We start from the raw sequence: 13,400 nt of genomic DNA, 5'->3' as shown, positions 1-13,400 counted from the left end.
CATATGAATGCTTACCGAATTCTGTGAAAAAGCCAAATAATGACCATTTGTGAGGTCCCCATACACTAGAATATGAAGCATGACCTACTATTCGTAAGAGAAGTGCACAGTGATTGCATCTGTTGCTTGCTCTGCAGAATGAAAGTAGACAGTGCCAGACTAAATCAGTGTGTTGTTGCCAGCCAATTTTTGGGACTCAGTGGGACCACAGATATGGCCTGAATAATCACAGTCGGAGAAATCTGTGAACATCAAAAAAAAAATCCTCTTTACTGAAAACGCCAGCTTGAAAGATGCTGTGTCGTCCCTCATGCAAGCGATAGTATATTAGCTTGTATCTGAGCCAGAGTGATGTTTTCGTGTCTGCACTGCACCTCACATCACTAATACCAAAATGTCCGACGCATCCATGAGTCACTTGCAGTTGATGACTCTACATAGAAGAACAGAAAGGTGGCACTCACACAGTGCACCTGATTTTTAATGAGCTAAGCTTTTTCTTTCTGTGCCAAAAGTTGCATGTTGTATCTAAATTTGTTTATCAGAGCACTCTTCTGATCACTGTGGTGTAGATAAAGCAGGTACAAGTAAAATAGTCATCCTTGCTGCGAGTGCTTTAAAAAGAGATATATGAGTAGACCAGTTTTTCAGGACATTCTGGTGAGTCAGGTACCCAAGATGATTCACACTAGGGAAATCTGGAGCCGTGCAAAGCACTCGCGCATTTTTGCGTGACAGACTACGTTCCTTCACTTGCCTGTTATGTTAACAGTTAGCTGTAAGAAATCAACTGCAAAAGTGAGCTGAGGAGTCATTCTTTGCAGGTTCACAAAGAGTGTCAAAATGAACTGACTGAGGATGTTGTCGCCCAGTGATGAATTCAGCTAGTGGCTAGTCTGTGCAGTCACTGCTGATGATTTGTTCCACTTCTAGCTTCTGGGCAGTACTGTCGTTGTGCGCTTGATTCCTCTCCCCACTCTTAGGCATGTGGGCGTGGTGATAAGTGCAGTAACGTTATCCTTCCTGCAGTGGCATGCTTTTGCCACAAGAAACGGATGCTGCCAGAGGCTTTGGTTTTTCCTGGGACAGGTTAAAGCTGGCGCAGATTTTTCAAATCACCAAAAAGGTTGCCTGCACAAAATGCAGAGCTCTGACGAGCTAGAAAAGATTGAGAAATGAAAGGTGCATATTGCCACCATCGGCCGTTTTTCGCAGGTACAGTATTGTGCGTTTTTATTGTAAAGACTTTCAAAATTTTTTTTACCTCAACCGCTGGCTCGTTTGCGGTGAAACTGCACACAGAGCTTGCGCATTATGGTAACTTTTGTATCGTAGCAAGTTTTACAACGCTACTTACTTAGTTGAGCCGTGCATGATGCAAGAGCGTAATTGTCCGCGTCGAGATCGGCGAACCGAAGCCCAAAACACCGAGTTTTTGCTGAAGGGCGGCAGTAGCGCCATCTGTCTTCCACGACGAAATTAAACAAGAAAAACACAGCTCAGGACTTCGCGACGTCATCCTCCGATGCTTTAGAGAGCCACGAAAGAGACGATATAAGCTGAATTGGATAAAGTCATTGGAAGAAAAAAAGAGAACGTCAAACAATATTCTTTTTATGGCACAGCCTCGTTAAAATAGTTGTTTCTGGCATTTTTTCCGCTCAGTTGGCTGAAAATGTTCGAAGTGCTTCAGTTGAAGCAGACGAAAAGGCCGGAAAGGCGTATTCAAAGGGCCCGCACTCCTTGCAACGCTCGCCTTGGCGCCTTGTGACGCTTTCCACTGCAGAAAACAGATGGCGCTACTGCCGCCCTTCAGCGAAAACTCGGTGTTTTGGGCTTCGGTTCGCCGATCTCGACGCAGACGACTACGCTTTTGCATCGTGCACGGCTCAACGAAGTAAGTACCGTTGTAAAACTTGCTACGATACAAAAGTTACCATAATACGCAAGCTCTGTGTGCAGTTTCACCACAAACAAGCTGGCGGTTGAGGTAAGAAAAATTTTGAGTCTTTAAAATAAAAGCGCACAATACTGTACATGGTGGTGATATCCAGGTGAGGTTTCTCTTGCTACCAAACAAACATTAACGCAGTCATGAAAGGCTGTCAGGTTCTACTGAGAATAAAGACTTTATGGAGCTGTCCTCGGTGTTCTTCTCTGCCTGGACGATGAATCTCACGTTCATTCCTTTGCCTGCTCCTTGTACAGGTCGTCTGGCGAAAGCTTGAAGATGGACCAGTCTGACACAAGAGCGAAACACTCGGCACGGTATGGTGCGAGGGAGGAAACGTCTTTGGGACTCCGACTTGGCATTTGTTCTTAACCGGTGCAGTGTTTGATGCCAGCACTCTTGTTGGGTACTGTATATCAGGTCAGCGCTGCATTTACCTGTGCTGGTTATCGTCACTGTGCAGTGCGGGTTTGTTGCTTCTGTTCAGCTCTCGCCGACTGTCCCATGACAGTGAGTTGGCAGTTATAAGATATGCAGTGCTGGCAGTCATTGAGATAGTGTGTAACCCGGTGTGTGCTGCAAGGGTTGGCTGATTGGTGTTGTTTTCTGCTAGGTTGAGTAGAGATGATAAGATAAGCAGCAACAAAATAGGAACTAGCAAGGAAGCTGGAGCGACTACTTCCAACATTTCTGCTTCGAGCATTTTTCCAAAAATCTTAACTGCACAGCACGTGCACTTGCAGCATCACAACTGGAGACATTATTTTTATCTTCTTCTTTTTACTGTTTTGCTCTGTCACTGATAAGAAAGCGTGGTTGACCTGTGTGACATTCACACTTTGTTTTGTGTGTTGGCTTCTTGATTTTTTCGTATCTCAAAGTTTGGGCCTGACACATCAACCAACATGCGAGCAAAATGATGTGCCTTTGTCTTAGCATAGTACTTCATTATAACTCGCATTGCATTTGAGCAAATACTGTATATGCGATCGTTAGCTCAAAATGTTTGAAACTCCTTCGAAGTTGCCCTTTAAATGAACAGAAAGGCATCACAAACTTTCGAGGCATATTAACTAGCACAGAAAGAGTGGTGCGCATATTTATTATAGTGTAGTGACTATGAATTTCTTTCTGCCTTAACCACTGGCTCCTCTGCTGTGAAACGGTGCACAAAGCTTGCACATTGTGGTGACTTTTGCTTCGTAGTAAGGCTGACAATGCATAGAGTGGGGCAAAATAAAAGAATAAATAAGCAGCTGTGACGGTGGCGGCATTGAAATGCAGGACGATGCAGAAGCGTACGCGGACACGACGAGACGCAGGCCTGACAAGAATGTATATGCAGCGCGTTCGAATACTCCGCGAGCGTGTATACATCTGCCTGCCAGAGGGGGAAAGGGCTTGACCTGAAGGGCCAGCAGCCGGTCTTCTACCTGCGTGAGTGTAGGACCGTAGCGCCATCCTTGGAGAGGGCGCGAAAGCAGTTTTCTGCCGAAAGCCCTTCTCACCCTGGAGCTCCCCTCTTTCTCTAAGCGACCTTCTCTCAAAGCCCCTAACAGATCACGTATGACAACGAAGTGTATCGTGGCATGTATGTGCTTTTCGCACGCATTATTAGAAATCGGAAATTCTAATTCCGTGCATTATCAAATGCACAGCTCGACTGATATCTCGATGAACATTGAGAAGACACTTGCAGCAGTTATTTTTTGTGACTCGTTTGGAGAGCAACCGGCGCTTGTATGCCGGTCCCGTAGGAGGGCTTAGAGAGTCTCGTTGAATCTCGTTAAATCTCATACGGTGCCCGGATGCTCTCGTTTAAGTGCCCGGATGAGTGGATTTCAGTGCCCGGATGTTGGCTCTCGGTCTCGGCGTGACGTCACCACACTGCCGACAACGGGAGCTAAAAGCATTCCATGCTTAAAAATAATAGCTCCTGCCTGCTACTTACCTGGTTTAGCCACGCATGATTCAAGCATGTACTAAATCTCCGAAGGTCAGTGTTGGCGCCATCCCTTGTCAGCTGAGGAAAGGGCTGCAACTTAAAAGGAACTAAGGTGAGCGTTGCAGGGTACAGCGATCATTTCAAGGCACCACCGTTGCTCTTTGACGACAACTTGCGTTGACAGCTTTCAGTTCGTTGACCTCAGCGCAGACGGTTACAGATTCACATCATGTGCAGCCAACCAAAGTAGTAGTACTGTTGTGAAATTTGCTGCGAAGCAAAAGTGACCAATTATCAAGCTGCATGCGCAGTTTCAAGCAAATGAGCCAGCGGTTGAGGCAGGAAAATGTTTTAAAAGTCTCTACAATTAAGATGCGCAACACAGTACAAGAAACTGAAGAGAGGCTTCTGTCTCATCGGTCTGTTTGTAGACTCAAACATCAACTGCCGCATCTATTTTTTTAAAAGTGGCATTTGTGCTCTTTTGGTTTTGTCTGATTCTAACATCTCTGGTTTGTTTGAAGAAAAGCCAGGATTGAACAAGAAAAAAATGCAGGTGTACATGCCTTCCCACAGTTAGGGTTTTGCAAGAAGCAAGTTTGGAAGTTAATCTACAGTTCTCTGCCAGGATCTAGCTCTTGTGTTTTTTTCCTTTTGTTGTCGGCTACTCTCCCCCCCCCCCCCAGAAAATGCTTTTATGCACGGCAGTAAGATATGCTAGCTGTATATGTGCACTTTTTATTCATGATTTACCTCATCATTATTATACAGTCTAGCCCGTTTATAACGAAGCCACTTATAGCGAAATAGCGGTTATAACGAAGGGATTTCCATTTCCCATTCCCATTTTTGCATTTTCAATACATTTTGGGTCCGGTTTTAACGAAGTAAATAAGAGCGCGTCAGCGTATATAACGAAGAGATTTAATACCAACCAAAAAATAATCTTTCAATCAACACATTTTTGCGTCCTTGAGGCAATTTTTTTCGCGAAAATAAGAGCAAAATTCGGCTGATGGCGTCCTTTCGTGGCGTCATCTGCTCTCCTGCGGAGCGAAAGGTGGCTTCACTGCATCGCATGGCACGCCGGTCTCGTGATGCGCCGTCCTTGAACGGCGTAGAGCACGCCGCGTAGGGGAAAAATGTAAAAAAGAACAGACGATTTTTTTTTTTTTCGATGACGTCGCAGAGAGCGGCCATCTTGGCCAATCGCGGTTCTCTATTTCTCCCAGGCAGTCGGCGCCACGGCTGGACTGCAGTCTGCAGGAGGTGTGGCAGCGCGCGCTTTGTTTTATGTCGGTGCCGCGGTAGGTTTTATGTCGGTCCGCACTCGCGAAATGTGTTCAGGGGACGCTGGACGACTTCTTTCAGTGGCAATAAATCGGTATGCTGATGTTTGAATTTTTTTTTCGTAGTCCGCATATTACGAAATAGCGGATAAAGCGAAGTGATTTCCGATTCCCGCCGACTTTGTTACAACCGGGCTCGACTGTACTTTCTTTTTTTATGACTCAGTGCCACATTTTACACAGTATTGGTCATTTAATTCATTGTTATCATTCTTTGATGCACTTAAGGGCTCAGTAGAAAGCTGTACTCACCTAGTTCCAAGGGGCCATGAACAATTCTTCTGTGTGGTGCTTTTGCAAACCACTCAGTTCAGCTCAGTTATGCACAGGTGTGGCCTTCATTTTCGAGTAAAGCCCGATTTTACCCGACGCTTGCACCTCAATAAAGTATCCTAAAAATCGGGACCTGATTTCTACTCGAAAATGAGCCTTCTAGAGGACATACGTTTTTCCAGTGCACCAAGCTGAAGGTGCCTCACAAAAATCAGCGGATATGGTGCGCTTTCAGCGAACAGGTGATCCTAAACTTCTTTTAACACTTGTTATTGATGACGCAGCTTAATTATCAGGATGAGTTCACCAGGTACGTTATATATACTCGTGTAATGGACTCACTTTTTTTCCAGAAAAGTTTGAAATCAATTTGGTGGTAGGGTTCGTTGCACGGGGAAAAAATTTTGAGCAGATTTTTTTTAGGAGAGTCAAAATTTCATACTTTAAGTCATCTGTCCATGGTCAACAAGTGCATGTGGTCAGACGTGTTCTTGTTGTTGGTATTTATTATTGTTCACTTTTTGTTTTTTTTCCTCCAATTACAAAAAACCCGAAAACAAAGGGCCCTGTGTGTAGGCTAGGCTGCCTCTGACCTCTGCAGTGGCACTAACACATTGAACATTCAGTATTTTTAAGGGTGCAAGTACGGTCACTGTACTGTCACGCGAATCCTTATTGCAACAAATTCTAGTGAGACATTTTGGCAGTTCTATTTTTATTTCATATCATAGTGAACCTCAGTACTGTCTTCAAGTATGTTCCATGCAGTAAAAGACTCATGCTGTCTCAGCTGCCAACACTTCTCTGCTTAAAATGCATACTGCAACTATCCATAGTGTTGTGTTGTCGCATTTCTCCTCATTTCATTCCATATTACAGTCATCTTTCATAAAGACGTGTGTTATTGCGTATTTATACTCCAAAAGCTTCGGTGATAAGAATCTTATTCAGTGGCACTTCTGCTGTTATTTCACTGTACTGAGCTTGGATAAGATCTTATCTGCTGACATATCTTCCCTTGAGACTCTTTTCACACAGATGGTGTTTTTCGCCACACGGGTGGCTACTTGCTACCTGCTTGCAATCAAAGTCTCAAGCAACCTCAGATATTGTTTTCCTATTTACACCTTTTGCACCTTGTTTTCAACCACATTCCCCTACATGTTGATGTATCATGGAAACTGCCAGCTAAGACATTCAAATGTCCTTCGCAGTGGATGCCAGAACAATTTCGCTCCTTACCTGTGACGGGGTAATGGAATAGCATCTCGACATTTGCTAGAAGCATGCCGGAGGTGATCGAGTTTATTGTTGGCCATCTGTGTACATGGTTTTAGATTTTGTGCAGCGAACATTTCTCATTAGCAGTCATGTTACAGTGTGTACCATGATCTCCACTGTGATTGAAGTGATCAAATCTGAATGCATTTGATGGAACACAGCCACACCGGGTATGGAAATTGTTGTTCACGCTTGAGTTGCAATGGCTTTCTTTTTAACCTCGATGCAGTCACTGTTTTTGTCCCTGTGAGATGAAAAAGCTTTTAGTATTTTATTACTTTCTTTACATTGTTTTATTGGGTATACGCAAGTGCCTTTCAGCTGTATTGTACAACTGTTTTCTCAGTGTCCTGTGTAAATAGGTATAGGTTGTGAACTACAGGTTATATCGGAAGGCTTTAAGAAGAAAACCTACCAGGGTATATTTGTAGTGCTTTTTCAAGGTTGTGTGTCACATCTTATGCAGCCTGTTTGCATACTGAATGTGGAAGGAAAAAAAAAAGTGCCTTGAAATGCCAGTGTGCCATGGAAGAAGAAGAAGCCTGCGCAATCCTCTTCAACTGTAGATGTGTTGTCTCGGCTGACTGTGTTAAAAGGCACAGTTCTCTCTTTGCAAGCTGACGACAACCACAATTCTGCATTTAGGGGCTAGAGGTCCAAATGTCTTTTACTTGGCTGTGTCGAATTAAAGCAGTATTAAGGAGCCGTGGACTCATTTTGCTCATCGCAAGCCATCAGACAGAGATCGTTTATGGTGAAGAAACTTGGCTTTGCCCGATTTTACAGCGTTTGCCGATTCCAGATGCTTGCCTGTTTTTGTGTTGCCACATGCGAACTGAAAGGTTGTTGCATACCTCCCCGAAACTGGAAGTAAATAGAGGGGACAATGGTAGTTCTTAAACTAGGAAATTTTAAAGGGAATCACGCAGCTTTCGTGAAAAAGTTCAGCTGTGATAGTCTGTAAATTACTCCAAGCTTGACCAAAGGCTAGGCTACAAGCTAATGGAGCAAGAGTAAGAAAAAGAAAATGGTTATTTTCTTGTACTTGCTGTAGCAAATGTATTTGCGAAGATTCCTTTTGAAAGGACATACAGTTTGCAGTGCCTTGCTGCTTTTGAGAGGCATGACACATCCAGCAAGAAATGTATAGGCACGCACGAATAGTGGTTTTTTGGTTCGAAGCGAATAGCAATTTTTTTCTAATAATTTCAAAGCGAATATATCGAATACTTCTAGCTCACAAAAAGGTTGAATGGCACAATGGGCATTTTCAAAATCATGTATTTTTTTAACACACAAAGCCCGTATGTGAAAAAAAATAGAATGCGTTGTTTTGTCACACACACTGAAATGTGTCGACATCATGCAAAAATGGTGATTGGAAACTGGTTTGGTTTGGTTTGGGGTTTAACATCCCAAAGCAACTCGGGCTATGAGAGATGCCGTAGTGAAGGGCTCTGGAAATTTCGACCACCTAGGGTTCCTTAACATGCACTGACATCGCACAGCACACGGGCCTCTAGAATTTCGCCTTCATCGAAATTCAGCCGCCGTGGCCGGGATGGAACCCGCGTCTTTCGGGTCGGCAGCCGAGCGCCGTAACCACTAAGCCACCGCGGCGGGGTAAGTGTCTTGCGGGGGGAGATGCCGAAATCACTCACAGCAAAAGTTTCGAAACATTATTCGACCAAATATCAAATATTCGCACATGCCTATAAATATCCTGTGTAGCCTTCTGAAAAAAATATTCTCAAAAACTACCACAAATGTCCAGTTTTATGGGTCGTGGTGGCTCATCAAAATATGCTCTACTGGTGTGGTTGCCTTGCGAGCATTCGCTCCTCGGAGCACTGTTGTAAGAGTGTGTTTGTCACAGTACTTGCAAGAATACATTTGCTAATTTGACTGGCATGACGTCAGTTTAACTATGGCCAAAGATCAGTGGGGCAGTATTAACCAGTTCATGTTACTTAGTAACTGCTAGCGGCATCGTCAAATGCTCTCGATGTGCAAACAAAAAGCCTGTCTCTGGTGTTAATGAGGCGATGCAAGCACTGGAATATGCAAATGCATGAAACCTTGTCCACTGCCGATGTTGCAGTGAATGTAATTGTTTTCAATAATGTAAATACATGTGCAGACATGCATTCTTATATTTCTTTCTGTATACATACATTTATACACACATGTGCCACTTGATAAAAACAATAAGAACCTTGTGCCTTATGTAGCAGAAGATGACCATGTATCTTTGTTGTGTGTTATGCCATAGAGTTTAAGCTTGTTCCATTGCATCATTCTTTTTGATCAAGACTTTTCAATATAGTACATGCAATACTTAAGTGGTCAAATGTACAAACAATGCTACAAGTAACGGGAAAGACGTTTTCTGATAAACTAAGCTGCAGATTTTGCTCTAGAGTGACTTGCAATGGAGCAGGTTCTAGAGTATGATAGCTTCCTGAACTACAGCATAGTAGCATCGTCACATGTTTTGTTTTTTTTTTAGATTTCTTTGCCTTCCTCGTGCTTTAAATGTCAGTCAGGACTGATTTAACAAATCTGTTTCCTTCCTCAGTAACAGGGACGGGCAAATCTGCAGCTAACTTTTAGGATGTTGGGACGGGGGTCTTTGTTTTGAATTAAATCACGTATGCAAAGAAAGCATGTATCGCGATGGCTTTGGAACACTGAGAATAAAAAGCTGAACAATCATTGCATTTCATCAGTGCATTGTCTGACTGCTGAACTACACACAAAGGATAAAAAGGTAATAAATATGTCTTGGCAGCATGGAGAGATCACAGAAGGGCAGTGCTTCATTCAGTCAGCTACTGAATCTTCTGCACAAAAGCATCTATGTGAGTCTGTACTTCTTTGAGAACCTGCTCTTCCGTTGCCCTCGGGTTTTTCTTGACATAGTCAGCTATTGCAAGCAAGGCTTCATTCTGCACACAAGGGAAGAAAACATTCATTTCAGTCTTTATTCTCGTTTTTTTTTTTTTTGTAAAATGTTGCAAACACTTCAGAAAATTTGAAGCAATTAATAGGAGTTTCAAGACACAAAGTCAGAGAGAAAGCTGCACATCGGGTGTTAATTGAAAAACTTGAAAAAATTCATAACAGAGCAGCAAGGTTCGTCTTGGGCAGGTACGGGCGAAGGGATAGTTGTACAGCAATGAAAAAAGAATTGCAATGGGAACCACTCGCTTCCTGTAGAAGGAAGTTGAGGCTAAAATTGCTGTACTTAATATTTCACGGAAAAACGGGGATTGATTTTGAAAATTACTTAAAACAGCCCTTTTACGTTTCTCAACGACATGACCATTCCCGTAAAATTAGAGAGTACCGTACCAGGACGAACTTGTTTGCAAATTCATTTTTTGTTAAAACAGTGGAACCGGCTTTCCGAAATGCAAGTGTGCTCTGCAAGTGAAGATGTATTTTTTGCCAATCTGTAACCCCCCTGCTATAACGCCTTCAGGGCAAATGCGGGTAACTCTTGAATAAAGAATAAAAAAAAATAAAAAAAAACTGCTTTCGATCTTGACAGCATGCACAAAGAGCATGTCTGAACTTTGGTTTAGTGCATGCACTTTTTTCCTTTTCCAGCTGGTAAGGGACTTGGCCATAACTCACCAAGCTTTTAAAGCCATGTCCTGTTATTGAAGAGGATACTAGGCTAAGCACAGTAAGCTCGCAATGTTTGTTGCAATTTGACATACTTCGAATTTTGCTCTTAAGCACTTGCAAACTACATAGCCATAAAAGCAAGCAGTATACCGCCTGGTCCGTATTTATCTGTCCGTGTTAGAAAAAATTCTCCTGCGCAAACTACTGGACTATATGGGCTCAAACGCCAACTGCAAGGTAGCTAATGATGGTCTTCGTCTTTCGATAAGTAATTTAACATGTAAACTTGCCTGCATTTTCAGGAATCTGCTAAAAACTGCATTTGGCTGCGGCAGAACATTTCGTCCAGGCGAGCAAAGAAGCTAGTTTGGGAGGCTGCGCCATCTGGCAAGCGGTGAGGCAACCGATGTCACGGCTTCGGGCGGGAATGTGCACCTCGCATGGTTTCTTCAAATGTGCGTGTCGTCTGCTCCTTGAAATTAACGACCGCTTGCCAGATGGCACAGCCTGTCTAACTGGTTTCTTTGCTCACCTGGACAAAAAGTTCTGCCACAACCGAATGCAGTTTTTTGCCGATGCCTGAAAATGCAGGCAAATTAAATTACTTATCAAAAGACGAAGACCATCATAAGCTACATTGTAGTCGGCGTTTGAGCCCATATAGTTCAGTAGATTGCGCAGAATTTTTCGTAACAGGGACAGATAAATACGGAACATGCGGTATACTTTCTAATCATAACCGATTTTTATATGCCAAAGTCAATGAAGCAGCTATGAGGCATGCTGCAGTGAAGGGGAACCGAATTTCTACCTCCTGGGTTTCTTCAATGTGCACTTGAATCTCGGTAAATGAGGTTTTTTTTTTACATTTCGCCTCAAAAAAGTGCTATCGTCATGACGGCCAGGAATGAAGCCCACAGCCTCGCGCTCGGGAGCAGAATGCCACCACAGCAGGTTCTTATACGCTTTGTAACAAAGTATGTGTCGAAAACTTGGAGGAGGTCGGAGAGGTGCGATCATTACAACATGGTCCAAAATAGCACACAGTAGGAGAACTATTTAAAGAGCTAGACAGCAGTTTGTGCAGCAAGGTTGGTGTTGAAGTAAAGATGATTACGACATTAAATTGAATCTTTTTTTTTTCAACACATTTTCGTTCCTTCCATGAGGAAGAAAAAGAGTGGCAGCTCTAACTACGCAGCCATGACAAATCATTGTCGATTATAGTGCAACAACACTTCCAAGTTGTAGCCACTGCATCATCGAATTGAACCCAGTTTCATTACTTCTTTTCATATTGTGGGATCACAGAAAAGCAATTAGAATTACCCTTTCTGAAGTCAATTTTTTTAAATATAAAAGATGCAACAAATACCTATTTCGATAACTCTTAAAGCAAGTCCACTACAAGCTGACGTCTCTGTGGTTTCTCACCTTAACACGCCTTCAAGTTGAATGACCTATTTTGTCTATGCTGCAGTTTCTGTGTGCATGCCACATTACAGTGCTGGGACCAACAGAGTAAAAGCCCACTAAGGCAAAGGTTTCATCAAAGGAAAGGTAACCCCAACTCCGGAATGTGCTCGAAAGGGTTGCAGGTTTCTGTACATCCTACTTACTAAATAGAATTGTTTCGAGTTGGCACTTAAATGTTCCCTAATACAACATATCCTTGTCTCCTGGTTGGTTCGGGGTTGTAGAAACTACCCTGGTACATGGTTAAAAATCCAGGAAGTGAAAACGCCAAAATAATCTTTGAACAACTATTGAAGAGCTCCCACAAAGCCAATTAAGTGTATCCTGCAGCTTCCGAACTGTGTTCACGTGACAGTTTTAACTGTATTTCACAATATTAAGTGCTACTGCAGAAAGCAGGCGGCAGCAAACCATGGGAAGTGCCCAGTCCGTAAAGTCTGATATGCTTTGGGAGCAAGATCTGTACCCTGTAGGCTTCGATCTCTTCTTCCCTGGTGAGCTTCTTCCAGAGATGCTGCAGAAGCCTCGCACCAACAACGGTTTTGTAGAATTTCTCCGCATGTTCTACTTTCTCCAGGGACAGGTACAAGCCAATCTGAAGAGTGGAGGGCGTGGGAATAAGAAGACGAGTATTTAGGCAAAGAGGAAGGTGTAAGGATACACAGGCACGAATAGGGATCATTATGGTTCGCTTTTTATGCCACTCCTGTGAAATGAAGATCTCAACTTAAGCAGGAGATATCACAACAGCGAAACTAACTTTCGGTCAAAGTTTTACACCTGCCTGAAATCGGTCAATGTAACAATCTAACAACTAACAACTACACTGATAGTGGAGTCAGGAATTCGGCCTGATATGCAAGAACAAGCGCACGAAAACAACGCAACAATCACGTCCCGCGGCACATCTCTACGAGCATGCCTTGCACATTTTGGAAACACCAATAAAGCATGCTTCGGCTACGTCTAATCAGAACGACGGAAAAAAGTCACGGGACGACAGAGACACGAAAGAAAGATATAGGAAGCGAAACAAAAAGACACAAATGCAACCGGAGCAGCGGTGCTCTACAGCGATCTGGTGCCGATGACGTCCATGCATCGCTCCGTTGCAAGGATGCTCAAGCAGGCTGAGAGGGAAAAAATGTGGTACTCGCTGTCTGACCTGTTCTAGCAACTCAAGATTTTCAGCGCTTACTTGCTGCAGCAAATCTCCACCGTCTCTTAGAAACGGCGAACCCATATTGAAGCGGACGATACCTTCTTCGAGCAAAACCAGGCTTAAGGCACACTGGACTTTACGCTATTTTAAAGGGCACGCCTATCCGCTCTACGAGCAGGTGCTAGCCGTGCGCCCTCAACGCCACAGTAGTTAACAGTATCCACCCCACCCACGAGAATTTAGGTAGGGGATCGTGCTTTCATGGGCGTTTTCCCTGCGGACGGGACGACTTGGTGGCTACGGCTGTGTACGGCTACGGAGGCGCAAACA

The 13,400-nt window shown here is 43.6% G+C and overlaps 2 protein-coding genes across 4 annotated transcripts in view; one reads left to right on the top strand and one right to left on the bottom strand.

Moving 5' to 3' along the window:
* The window catches only part of LOC149332824 (coiled-coil domain-containing protein 85C-like), a 26,825-nt gene extending 16,362 nt beyond the window's left edge, over positions 1-10,463 (top strand). The window contains exons 9-10 of one of the 2 annotated variants that reach the window (XM_089558416.1): positions 2,209-2,268; positions 10,412-10,463. In XM_089558416.1, the coding sequence (XP_089414542.1) occupies positions 2,209-2,244 (36 nt within the window). In that variant the 3' untranslated portion in view covers positions 2,245-2,268; positions 10,412-10,463. The remainder of the gene's footprint in view (positions 1-2,208; positions 2,269-10,411) is intronic. The other variant, XM_089558415.1, reaches the window with a different exon arrangement.
* On the bottom strand, positions 8,935-13,400 carry LOC149332823 (uncharacterized). 2 transcript variants are annotated; one of them, XM_089558419.1, is made up of 3 exons: positions 13,074-13,400; positions 12,375-12,503; positions 8,935-9,747 (listed from the first exon to the last, which is right to left on the bottom strand). In XM_089558419.1, the coding sequence occupies exons 1-3, from the start codon at positions 13,149-13,151 to the stop codon at positions 9,631-9,633; spliced, it is 324 nt and encodes a 107-aa protein (XP_089414545.1). In that variant the 5' UTR covers positions 13,152-13,400; the 3' UTR covers positions 8,935-9,630. The 2 variants fall into 2 exon arrangements, with proteins under 2 accessions (XP_089414545.1, XP_089414546.1); XM_089558420.1 differs by having other exon boundaries at positions 13,107-13,398.

Source organism: Amblyomma mixtum, chromosome 8 (assembly GCF_055824585.1).
Source record: "Amblyomma mixtum isolate Tamu chromosome 8, ASM5582458v1, whole genome shotgun sequence".
NCBI classification, from domain to species: Eukaryota; Metazoa; Arthropoda; class Arachnida; order Ixodida; family Ixodidae; genus Amblyomma; species Amblyomma mixtum.
This window is presented reverse-complemented; position numbering and strand designations above follow the sequence as displayed.

Coding starts and splice junctions, on each gene's coding strand:
- LOC149332823 (XM_089558419.1), bottom strand. CDS start 13,151: ATGGGTTCGCCGTTTCTAAGAGACGGTGGAGATTTGCTGCAGCAAGTA. Junction 12,504..13,073: donor ATCTTGAGTTGCTAGAACAG/GTCAGACAGCGA, acceptor TCCACTCTTCAG/ATTGGCTTGTACCTGTCCCT. Junction 9,748..12,374: donor AAGAGATCGAAGCCTACAGG/GTACAGATCTTG, acceptor CCTTGTGTGCAG/AATGAAGCCTTGCTTGCAAT.